The 13,511-nt window shown below is 33.3% G+C and overlaps 1 protein-coding gene across 4 annotated transcripts in view; it reads right to left on the minus strand.

Moving 5' to 3' along the window:
* The window catches only part of ANKHD1 (ankyrin repeat and KH domain containing 1), a 118,175-nt gene that overhangs the window by 27,379 nt on the left and 77,285 nt on the right, over positions 1 to 13,511 (minus strand). For all 4 annotated transcript variants that reach the window (XM_045794491.2, XM_045794492.2, XM_087862210.1 and 1 more), the window contains 3 exons: positions 13,247 to 13,390; positions 12,178 to 12,280; positions 3,588 to 4,346 (listed from right to left, as the gene is read on the minus strand). In XM_045794491.2, coding sequence (XP_045650447.2) covers positions 3,588 to 4,346; positions 12,178 to 12,280; positions 13,247 to 13,390 — 1,006 coding nt within the window. The remainder of the gene's footprint in view (positions 1 to 3,587; positions 4,347 to 12,177; positions 12,281 to 13,246; positions 13,391 to 13,511) is intronic.

Below are 13,511 nucleotides of genomic sequence, written 5' to 3' on the forward strand. Positions count from 1 at the left end.
ACAGAAGAATTGACTGTATTCTACTTAATCCTTTATGAAATTTAAGATGGTTTTGTAGGCAATATGGAAGATAATAATAAACCTTACCATATAAAAATCTCAGATACTAGGTTAACATAAACTATGCTGTGAGATTTTAGGGAATTAAATCACCATAATCTGTTTCATATAATAGTAACTTTATTAAATATACAAATAAATACAAATCTATAAATAAAATATGAACATCTATTAGAAGAAATTATTTAAAAAGATAATTTATTGCAAATTCCCTCAAAAATAAGAGGGCTTCCTAATTACCTTTTTATTCTTAAGCTTACATTGACTACTACATTACTTACTTAATTACTTAAAGCAAGATACTTCTGAACTAGAATTTGTTTTAAGAGACCTATTAAGGTGTCAACAACAGTAACAATGTGCTAGCCACAAAATTATATTAAACCTTACATACATACCAAATCTTAATATAAAAACAATAAGGGAAATTGTTAATTTTTTTAGCAGTCTAAGGAAATAACAAATATCTCTGAGATAAATTCAGAACTTAAACATGAATCAGATGCATGCATATTACACTTAAGGTTCTTAAACATTGCTAAACTGAGTTTGAGTCTTGACACTAGTAACAACTTCCATAAGCCTCAGTTTTCTCTTGAAAACTGTTTCAACAGAAAAACTGAGGTGGGAAAAGGACCTATTTTATAAGATTATTACAAATAGCCCATGAGAAAATGTATATAAAGCAAAGAGCTTAGTACACGGTAAGTGATCGATAAATGTGAATAAACTGATATTGAGTTAATTTTTAATCAATCTGCTTTATATATGAATAATAAAATTTTTACTAGATGTTTCTGGAACTGAGCAATGGTCAAAGCTATTTTGTATTTTTTTAGATTTCCAAACCTTAGTTCTACACATTTGAACTGAGAATCACTTGTTATTATGATACCTTCTAAAAGGCCCGCACTTACTTTCACAAGAAAAGGACCTGAAGAACCATGCTCCCAATCAAGAGTTTACATACATTCTGTCTGGAACTGTATCAAGTATGACACATATAAGACCATATACTAAAATACTAAGCCAGCTAATCAAGTCATGACCTTAATAAATTATTTATCTAACTCAGTTACATGAAAATATTTTGACGTAACAGCAATAAAGAAAATATACTCCTATATTTAAAGAGTGAAATTTATTGCTATTATATATGAATATTCTCTAAAATAAAACTGTAAGATATACAGTATTCTCTCCTTTATTAAATACAAGGGATGAGAACTAAATTTGGGTAAAATTAACTACATCTTTGGTGTAATCTATGATCATACTGATACATATTAATACATCATGCAATTATAGAAGTAGGTATTCACCTACTCCATCCTTGTCTAATTTCTTTCACTTCTGATAAAGAAAATTGAGAGAAACTTGGTCTTGAAAATAACCCTTTTTAACTTTAGGTGAGATAGTTCACCATCTTGAACAAAGAAAATCTAATTATTGCTCTATATTTTAAAACAGATAAAAATAAAAATGGAAAATTTTTATGTGAAGATTTTTTTTTAGTTATTGGGTGATACATATGTTAAAGTTTGTCAATAAAAGAATATTATACAAAATGATAGGCCCACTATCACTAGACATTAATGTCTAATAGAAGTTATATTTTCTTAGTTTATATAACACTATAATTAAAATGATGTTTCTAAACAATTTTTTTGAACTTTATAAAAGACCATTTCAATGTAACAAATAGTTTGATGAAATAAATTTTGCGTCCCCTATAAGAACCATTCATAAATGCTACCATAAAGTCAATATCTACAAGTTCCTTTTAGAGTGGCTTCTACATTATTTAAAAAAAAAAAAAAAAGACAAGTTCTAAGTTACAACAAAACCAAATTGAGCAGTAATGTGGGTTTCATAACTGCAAACTCAGTATTCAATTAAAAACATTATAATGCTATTTATGTAATCCTAAGTCTTAAAAATATTATTCTCATATTATCAATTTCATTATTATTATTCATAATTATACTTGACGCTCAAATATCTGCTTTTACCCAGATTAGAAATTAGAACAATAAATGAACTCCAAGAGTTTATTCGTAATTTATAAAAACTCTCGATACTAATGACACAAAGTTAATTTGAGTTAAGTGGCTATGGGCTGAAGATATAAAAACCCAAATTAAAGAATAAAGAATCTAACCCCTTAAAACATTTCTTAGAATTTTTATTTTCTTTATGGGAAACTAAGTATTCCTCCTCCGCTCAGGGATACTTATTAAATATCAGAGGAGGCTCATAGGCAGTATCACAATTCTATAACCATTGCAAGTCATACAAATGCCCAATAAAATTCCTGATTTAAGTAAGCTTATTCCACATTTTTAAAGACTCAGTAAAGATTAGGAAGGCTAAAAGCTCACAAAAGAAGAAAGGAAACTGGGATAGCATAATTGGGATGGGAAGAGGGGAGGAGAATATGACAAGAGGAAACAGACAACAGTAAGGAAAAAAATGTTGCAATCAAGAGACAGAGGACTGGCCTGCCTTTGAATATCACTCCAGCTACATCTTAGTTCTTGGTCTTCATCCACTGTCAACAGCCATTCTGGCTGCATTTCTGAACTGGGCTCTCATGGAGGTGATACATTCACCAGCCATCTTTAGGAAGGTAAATGATTAATTGCACTGTTTTCCCACTGCTGCAAGGACAATGAAAGGGAAAGTAAACTTGTGCACCTCATTTCATATCTAGTTGTAATTTTCCACACAACAATAAACAGAAACATACACTTTAAGGTTATCAGGCCTTTCTTTTTTCTTTTCCTGTGTGTATGTGTGTTGTGTCTGTGTGCTTTCATCAAGATAGTTAATATAAAAATTTCAATCTCCAAATCATCATCCAGTTGATAATAATTTCAATGTAATTTGAATCTTCTAACCACAAATACAAGAACATGGAATGCTTATAGTTTTCTCTGAACATCTTTTTAAATTAAACATATTTAAATTGATCTAATAAAATTATAAATAGAGAGAAAGCAATGTAATTTAGAATTATGATTTTCAGACATGAAAACCATTACCAGGAAAATTTAATGTATAATCTTATGTGAATACCTCCAAAGCCTACAAAGAAATTCTACTTTGGGATCTCCTACCCAAGATACAACACAGGGTGATGTTTTGTTTTGTTTTAGAGTAAGCTCTACACCCAGTGTGGGGCTCACACTCCCGACCTGGAGAGCAACAGCTGCATGCTCTACCAACTGAGCAACCCAGGCGCCCCACAGGGTGGTTTTGATACCAAAGTTCTAAAATAAAAGCTCATGGCAACTTCATGTTTTGCCTTTGCAAATAACAAAAAAGAAAAGGGAAAAACACACTTTTATGTGTTAGTGCTGTACAGCTTAGTTAAATTCACTTCCCAAATACCTCGAGGAATAAGTAATTTTACAAAGATAGTTCTGAAGTGGAAAAGTACCAACTTGGTGTTTTTGGAGAGTCGTGTAAAGAAGTTGAGCACACAGATTAAAGAGAAATTATTACAGATATATTTCTTAACCCACCTGCTATCAGGTCATCAAGAGTGTCGGTAAGCGTCTGGGCTGGAGTTGCAACCATTAGTCCATCTGGTTCTTGAACTAACAGCCCCTGATCATGTCCAGTAATAGCAATCTGAGGCTGTCCTATAATCTGATGATTACCTGATACTTTCTGAAGTTCAAGAGAATTTGTCCCATTAGAACCTAAGTCACTGGAAAAGTTACACTGTGGAGATGATAAAGGCTGGACTGGGACAAAATCAATTTGTTCTGCCGATGGTGGAGACTGTTGCTCATCATCAACATCATTATCTTTAAATAAGATTGTGTCAACCTGAGGTAATTCTGAAAAGTGATCCTCTGGGAGACTACCATCTCCTTCCCCTTCTGGGAAGACTCCTCTATGAGAGCACTGCTGGTGGAGAGATACTGTGTCTTTCTGACCTTTGGTTTCCAAGTATTCTTTGGTAAATTGCTGTTGTGTTTTCATCTGCAACTGCCTTTCCACTTTCTGTAGTTCTTTCAGTATTTTCTTCTTCTTCTGGACTTGCTCTTCTCTGTTCTTTTTAAGTTCTTCTATCTTATCTTTGTTCAGAGGTTCACCTTGAATTAACTCCAGTGACTTAAGCTGTGCTTTTTCAATAGCACTAATTCTTTGTCCCAGTTCATTCAGCTTGCCTTCAGTCTCCTCTACTATGCACTCCAAAGGCTGGTATGGGTGAAAAGGTGGCAGTACGTCCTGATCTGCTACCTGCAGGGAACTGGACTTCTGCTTGGATGTACCTAAGCACATGAAAAATGTTTGAAAAAGTGCCATGCTAAAAAAAAAAATCAGCTCCCCCTCCCACACACACGGACCTCCCTCCCAAAACCCTTATAACTAATGCTGTAGAATGAATGTTCAAAGATTCACACCAGTGGGAGTTGGTTAAAGACTGTAGTCATCTATTTCAATACAGCAAATGCTGGGATGTTGCCGATTCAAAAAATGTGAATTTTTAAATCAAAAAATCGAAATTTTAGGATAGGAGGATTTCAGAAGTAAAGACGGGGCAGGGAGAAAGGAGATCAAAGAGGAAACAAACTCAAAATTCTGCTTATTAGATTGGACTTTTAAAGAACATCAAATCTAAAATAGCGTCAAAATAGTGTTGAGGATATCATTAAAGATATCCCAATTGTTACTTCACAATATTAATTGTGCAAGTAAAGGTTACTACAGGAAACTATAACTTGTAAATCAACGTGAATAATGTTTTTCAAGTGCCCAAAACCTCTGTCTTATTATATTAAAATATAACGTGAAATCAGTTTTTTCCAGACCTATCCTTCTAAAATTTTCCATTAAATAAGTCTTTAACATTTCTTTACCCAAAAACTACATTAAACTTCAATCACAAAGGACAATTATTCTGTGTTTAAATAAAGTCTTCATATAAAAGTCTGTGAGAAAAACCATGAGTGTTACCTAGGAGAAAATCAGACTTCTCAGACAGGATTTCTGATATTGACGGTGTATGTTAAAAATGAAGTAAATGTATTTTAAGATTTTAGATCACACTTAAATTAAGTTACTCCCCTCATGACAAAGTAATTATCATTATTAACAATCTTAGCATCTGGACATAAAATGGATGAAATATACAGTAATTACTTTGAGGCAAACTCAAGGCTTACTCTTCCTGTTTAGGAAGAACTGGGGCTATTCAACAATGAAAAGGAACAAACTACTCATACATTCCACAAGGTAGACGAACCTTGAAAACATTATGCTAAGTGAAAGAAGCCCGACAAAAAAGATGACGTATTGTGTAATACCATCTATATCAAATCTATAGAGAAAGGCAAATCTATAGAGACAGAAAGGAAAGTAATGGTTGCCTGGGGTTATGGTATTGAGAAGGAAGATTGATTACAAACTGGCATGAGAGATATTTTCAGAGTGACAGAGATGTTTAAAACTAGATGGTGGTGATGGTTACACAATCTGGTAAATTTACTAAAACTCACTGAATTGTATACTTTTTTTTTTTTTAAAGATTTTATTTATTTATTCTACAGAGATAGAGACAGCCAGCGAGAGAGGGAACACAAGCAGGCGGAGTGGGAGAGGAAGAAGCAGGCTCCTAGCGGAGGAGCCCGATGTGGGGCTCGATCCCAGAACTCCAGGATCATGCCATGAGCCGAGGGCAGACGCTTAATGACTGCGCCACCCAGGCGCCCCTGAATTGTATACTTAAAATGAAGGAACTTTACGGTATATAAATTAAAAAACAATAAATCCACTTTTAAAAAAGATCTGGGTAAAAAATAGTTCACTCTTCTGAATTGCAGTCAACATATATGAATAACATACGTTAACTTAAGATTTTTAAAAATAAGATCATCCAATACATTCAACATGATTCTCAAGTCCAAAGGAAAAATGTCATCACCCATTTGATGTTAAAATACTCTGAATTACAAGAAGGTAATAAGACCACTACAGAAAAAAAATCAGAGAGTCAACGGTTTTTGTTTTTTGCTAGAGTAGGAAATCTCAGAAATGCAGGTACCTCAAACATCTGCAACATGTTATTAGTGAAAAAGTCTAAGAGTTTCCCCTAGATATTGCTTTAACAGGTTCAGGATGCCACAGTTCCAAAACTATTGCTCACTTTAAGAGACTTAATTATTCTTTAAAAGCAACCTTCAGCAAAATGTATTACCCACATTCAAATTTGAATTTATATCTGAGCAAAGGGATGGGTCAAGACCTTATCCTTTCAGAGCAAAAGTCATTATATTTGTGAGATAAATGTTTTTAAAGATTTTATTTATTTATTTGAGAGAGAGAGAGAACACAGTAGCAAGGGGAGGGGCAGGGGAGAGCTCTGGGATCATGACATGAGCCAAAGGCGGACACTCAACTGACTGAGGCACCCAGGCACCCTTGTGAGATAATTTAATAACTACTTCTATAAGATCTTACAGGAATCTATGGTTTGATTTACTTGTTCCAAGTACCTAATAACAATCAATAGGTAAGAAAAGGGAGAGTTACTGCTACAAATAGCAATGTAGATACCTGCTTTTCCAGCAAAGAAATTTTTAATCATGTAATAAATTCAATGACAATTCAAGCTCTGCAAAGACTGAATGTTCTTTAAATGTTCATTAATTTTAAAACATGCTAGTGTACTTACTATTTAATTTGTATTTAAGATTAAGGAAAACTAGGTAAGAGGTCAACACCAATCAGACTGGTAATTATATTACCACCCTGGACATTCTCAGATCTAAAATCTTATAAATAGTATGATCCAAAATAAGATTGGAATTTTGAGGACAGTAACAGATAGGAATAAGCCCTATCTTGTTAACAAACAAATAAAATACAGTAAGCTTAGAGCACAAGATTATTAAAATTAACTTATTTAACTTAATATAAACAGACTTTAAGCCCAGGACATATGTAGCAGGAAGAACAGGATGGTGAAAATAATGGACAAAAAGCAGTTCTTCCCAAAATAGCTAATGGCTGAGTATCTGTAGTCACGGAGTTAGTGGGATTGCACAGATACACATTAAAGCATTAATACAAGTTATAAATCAAGAATAAAACAAATTGGTAAAAACAAATAATGTCACCTAATTATTCCTAGAAGCTAAAGCAACACCTTCAGTGTTTAGGAAAAGTAGAGAATGTGACAAGCATCCCTTCAGCATCAAAATTTTTAGTAGGTAGGAAGGCTGTAGTATAAGATAGCAGAATATAAGAGTTCTAGCTTTTTAAAACATCTCCCAGTGTCAGATACAAATAAATTAAATCTATTCACTAGTAGCATTAAGTGACATCATAAAGTCCTACTTAGGAATATAGGTAAAGCCAACATCTCACTCTTTGGTCTGGTGTTTTCCTACTTTCTCAGCTTTCCCTTTTCCTCCATTAATAAAACTAAAAAAGTTTGTAATAGGAAACCATGATATAGAGACAACTACGAAAATGAGTTTAATTCCTTCAGTCATTTTTGTGTCTAAATTAGTAATTTGTGCAATAAAAAATAATGGCCAAAGGGAAAAATACCTGACATACAGATGAATCTAGATTTGGTTTCATATTTCTTACTTGTTTTTGTCTAAGGAAATTTAAACATCGTTCCGCAATTCCCTTGCTTTCTTACATTACCACACAGGATCTGACTAGAATGATTTTTAAACAACACTCCCAACTGGGTCTTAAGTGGAAAAAAAAAGGCTGATGAAGTACAGTTGAAAATAACATAGTACATCAAGGGTAGTAGCATATATATTGTCTAATGGAATTTGTATTTGGATAAATACATGTATATTGTATTCTGAGTTTCAATATAAACTATTTCTTATTATGGTCACAGTCAAAAATGAAAGCCACTGGTATAGAAATGACTCCTTTTTCCTTTATGCCTGAATTTCTGTCTCACAATTTCCCAAAGTTACAGGGCATCCTATACATCTTTAACACAGTAAGGATAATCACGAGTGTCCAAAGAGGGAGAGTCTGTGTAACATGCTAAAAGATTAATTGAACCTCCTGCTTTTTACTGTGAATCTCGTATATTAAAAGACATTAGATTTGGACATATGTAAATTCACACAAGAATGATTACATAATGGAAATCTGCTCAACTACAGAGTACTAGTAGTAAAATTTCCAGAGGAACACTCAACTTCATTCACTGTACATATAATTTCTACACCATTTTACTGATTTGATATGAAAATGAGAATTTTCCATGTTACCTACTCCAATAAGCAATTCTGGGATATAAAGCAGCATATTAATTTAGTTCTTAGTTTATATTCAAACTTGTTTTTGATCTTTTCACAACCATTCTAGAATATTACTTCTTCATTAATTTTTTAAACATCGTCTTTACTTACAATGTCTCTCTTCTTAAAAAAAATTCTTAATAATTTTCTTTGTCTTCAGAACAATCTAAATTCTTAGCCTGGCACTCATTAATTTATTTAACAAATATTTGAACATCTAGTACAAGCAAGGCATAGTGGACCATACAAAGACAAGCAACATAAACCCTGCCCTTGAGGAGCTTACAGTCTAAAAGGGGAGATAAAGATGTACAAAACCAAATACAAAGATAAAGCCAAGGGTTGGCAGGCTTGGAAATGGGACGAAGGGTGTATAGTATGGGTAATATGGGAACCCTTATGCATTGCTAGTGGGAATGTAAACTGCTATAGCCATTCTAGAGAGCAATTTGTGGCGCTTTGTCAGATAAACATTATGCAGTCCTATAACAGGTAATTTTTTTTTTTTTAAGATTTAGTATTTTTTATTTTAGAGAGAGAGAGAGAGAGAGAGCACATCTGTGGTGGAGGGAGGGGCAGAGGGAGAGGTAGAGAGAAAATCTCAAGCAGACTCCCCACTGAGCTCAGAGCCCTAGGCCACAGTGTTCTGTCTCACCACCCTGAGATCGTGACCTGAGCCGAAATCAAGAGGCAGACGCTTAACTGACTGAATCACCTAGGCGCCTATGATAGTAATTCTGTTCCTGATTTTATCCCAAAGAGATTCTCACACAGATCCTTAAGAGGACTGTACCAGGATTTTCATCACAGCACTGTCTGTGGGGGGATGAGAGGCAATTTGGATACCCATCACTGGAAAAAGACAAGTAAAAAGCGGAAGATATACAGGGTGAAGCACTATGCTGACAGCAGAAACAGTCTAGAGGTAGACACACGGATAGATCTGTAAAACAGTGTTGAGTGAAAAAAGTAAAAAACAAAACATGATCCATAGCACAATACCGTTCACGTAAATTAAAAATACACACGAGGTAGTAAACATTTTATAAGAACTTTTAAAAACAAAAGAATTCGCATCAAACACAACAGAATGATCGTCTACAGGGGAAGTATGATTAACTCAACCCTCTACACTTGAAATCCAAGGGGAGGGGAAGGGGCAGGTGTGACCAGGGTCAGAAGGAAGATCCAATAAAGAGCTGTAGTACTCCAGAGAAAAGAAATTACTCCTCCAGAGGGCTTGAGGTGCACACAAAAGATGTGTTTTGTTTATCCTGACATCATTTTAATGTCTTGTAGTGGATTAGTTCTAAGCTGTACAACGTGCAGAGGATAATCATGAGTCCTCTCTTTTAGAATCTCTGTAGAACCAGTTACAACAAATAAGTTAGATGCAACAGTGGCTTTAATCAACAAACTTATTTACAAAACTGATTGGGAAAGGCATAAGGTTGATATTACTTATGCATCCTTTCCCAACTGAACGTTCAAAACTATAGTTAATAAACCTAAATAATACTAGAAAACGGAGCATATCACTATCACTTGGTTTCACATTTTGTTAAAAAGGTGATCTTGAGGCCTTTGTCAGATGCCACCTAGAATGTCAAATCCTTTGAAAACCAAAAAGGATAAGTGAGACTGGCTGCCTAAATCAGGAGACTATGGGTCAAGAAGGATGGAACAAATGGTGTGCATGAATCATGAAAGAAAAGAATATTTGCATAGTATATATATAAATACCTAGGTAAGATTTAAGGCATGAAAATATTTTAGAAGGATGCAGATACAAATAATAAAAAGACTTCAGGCAGAAGTAAAATGCTCTAAGAACTTAAAAGATGATTGCTAAGAAAGGAAGAGAGTCCTAGAGAATAAGAACTCTTCCTTCATCCCTAATCACATTTGCAATACAGATATACTCTACGGACTTAGCAACAGGGTCAAACAGAGATTTCATCACTCAGAGGAACTTCTTTAGAGACATAAATGAGAAGTTCTAAGGAGAAAAAGCCACTTTAAGGAGGAAAAAGTAATAATATATCTTTTATGATTTAAGATACGTTTTCCTATCTCCCTGGGTACCCATTTATTCAGTGTGTACATTTACATCATCAACTAATTTTTCCTAATTCATAGTGATATAATATTCCATGATGCACATGAATTTATACTAAAATAACATCTTAATACATTGCATCACCGCAGTGTGATCCTACATAAAGAAATATTAGGTTGGCAATGTCACATGGCATCTGGCAACAGCAAGTACCCAAGTGTCTAAATATAAGTGTTAAGGTCTTCCTTCTCTTATAATTAAGTAAAATGAAAGATTACTCAAAATGTTAGTTCATTTTTATGCTATTCGGTAAGTAATAAAACATCAAAGTGAAGAAAATAAGTAGATACCCACTATCAGATGGTATTTCAATAATCAAAAAATATGATTATTCACTTAGCATCAACTTGTAAAGAAACCCTACCCAAAAGTTTCTGTTGACTTACATATTAAATCTAAATTTAAAATGTCTTACTTCTTCTCTGCACGTGCTCCATATCCTTCCTAGATTATTTCTTGATTATTCTGTGGCTCTGTTTTTTAAATCATTTCTTATTTAGTACTGAATTTCCCTAGCCAAAGTTACTACAGTCCTCTACAACATATAGCCAACAAAAAACAAAAACAGACAGGGTTATATATTTTACTAACAGTAAAGTCGATTAGGATGCTTAGATTCCTTAACAAGTACATGCTTAATGTCCTTTTTATTTGTTAAAATTAAAAATAGCAGTCTTCATTTTCTGAAGAGTTTGAATAGCTAGGTGTCCAATGGAAAACTCCATTATTAGCTTAAGTCAGAGAGATTACAGATATTTTATCTCTGAAATTAATGGTTTAGAAATGAAGTAGCCTTGATCAAGGCCCTCAATACTCTAAATTACTCAAATTGATACGATTTAAAAGAAGCTTCTGCTTGGTGCTCTAACAGTCAACTCTAACCAACTTTTCTTAAATCAAAGAGAAACTAATATATGCTTACACACCACACTGTGATTTCAAAAATCTAGAGCTTGGTTATCACATACTGAATGAAATATGCTCATAAATTTGTTTTTATGTAGATTTTAATACCTTACACATTACCTATTTTATTTCAGAGAACTCAGACAGGACAACTATACATGAGTATCAAGTGAAGGTACTTTATATCTACAAGTGAAAAAGCAGGAAAATATCAGAGTTCATAAACTTGAGTCCTTTAAATAGTATATGCTTCTTCTTAATATCTACTTGGATATTATTTATATACTTTTTGATAGTTACTTGTCTATGTTCACATAATGACAGATGTTAGTCCATCATATTCAGCATTACATGAAAGAAACTAAATGTAATTCTTAAACTTCTAACTCCCTCAGTTGCATCAATGCTACGAAGACTTAACTAGACAGCGAACACACATTTTCATGCCTCATATTGTACTACTGTTTAACAAAAGAACTGTCAAATGGAAAATGAATGTCTGATAAATTTTTGCCACTGTAATATAATCAACAACTTGCTATGCTTTTTAGTATTTCTATCTATGCCAGATGAAAACTACACCTAGGAGTATGTTAGCAAGAAATTAGAAGTCATTTTTCCTAGTATTTATCTTCTTTCTTTTATAAACAGTCTGTAAGACTATAAGCATTTGTCAGAATTACCTACCTCAATTAATCCTGGGTACACATTAACTGTATACCACTAAAGTACTTTTATGAATTCATTAATTAGGTGATAAAATACCCACTTTAAGGAAAACAATTTTCAATAACTAACCTTTTTGTACTCCTAAAAGGGCAGGAGAGTTCTCCTGTGACGTTCTGTCAGGTTCCTGGGGAGGTACAACCATGGCGAGTGTATGCATTGGTACACGTGGAACCTAAAAAGTTAACTCAGAAAAAATATCATCTCAGACCAAAGAATAAAAGAAGGGCCCATAAATGAAATGGAAATTTAGATTTTCTTCATATACTACCAAATTCACTTTTTTGTTTCTAAAAAAAAAAACCAAAACCAAAACCAAAAACAACGAAAAAACCAACAAAAAAAAAAAGCCTTCACCAAGGACTAATTTCTGAGAATACTGAATTGGACAAATTCAGGCTATCTATAGGAAGTGAAAGATTTAAGCTAAGCAGAATTAGTATTACTCTCTTATTAGAGAGAAAGCCTTGTTGGGCCTTGGTGGTTCTGATTATAGCTAGGAGTGTAAGTCACAAACTGGCCAGTTTACCCTAGTTCAAACTCTGTATGGGTCAAAAAAGACAATCCAACATAGTCCCTAACTGGGGTATTTTAGCAATTCTCAGGATAACTTTGTAGAAAAGAACTTAATATTTCACTGAACTTTGTATACTTAGTATACTTTCTATATTCTCTCCATATTTTTAGGTAGGTTTAAAAATTACTTTAATCAATTTTTGGTGCATATATCCCGGTTAACTACACTTTCCTGGTTAACAAAAGTAACTACCTCTAGAATAACTAATACTGTCTTGGGAGGTACTAAGGAAGAAGTTGTCTCTTGGTTTAAGATTATGCTTAATGTACTCATTAAAAACAAATAACCCTAAAGATCTAGCTATAGTAGGTTGACAACTTGGAAAATTTATATTTATATTTGATATTAAACATTTTTAAAAAAGAACTTTTTTCAGTAAATAAGGCAATAAGTAATTTTCATGTACTTCTGAAGGAAATAAATCTTAAAGAATTTAGGATTATGTTTCTCTCAATATGTAACAGAAAAGAGAAACAAATCCATTTTCCTTAAAACTAATTTTAAACAAAAACTCCCAATCAATTTGGAGGCTTTATATTTTATAAATCAGCTGTTTTACTTTACCTGAGATTGATCTTGAGAAGGTGAGGTGAGCTGAGACACATCTGTAGTAGGAACTGACAGAACATTGTTTGGATAATCCAACAGATAAGAAACAACATTAGTATGGCCACCTTTTGCAGCTTCGATGAGCATTGTTGAGCCATCCTGAGAAAGATCGACAAAACCATTAATCAATTATTTGTAAATTTCTTCTTATAATTGCTATAGACATTTAGTTTCTTAGCAGCCTGTCTAGAATCAAAACTCATTTATAAACAGTAATGAA

Source organism: Ursus americanus, chromosome 5 (assembly GCF_024610735.1).
Source record: "Ursus americanus isolate L20-20 chromosome 5, mUrsAme1.1.p, whole genome shotgun sequence".
Lineage (NCBI taxonomy): Eukaryota > Metazoa > Chordata > Mammalia > Carnivora > Ursidae > Ursus > Ursus americanus.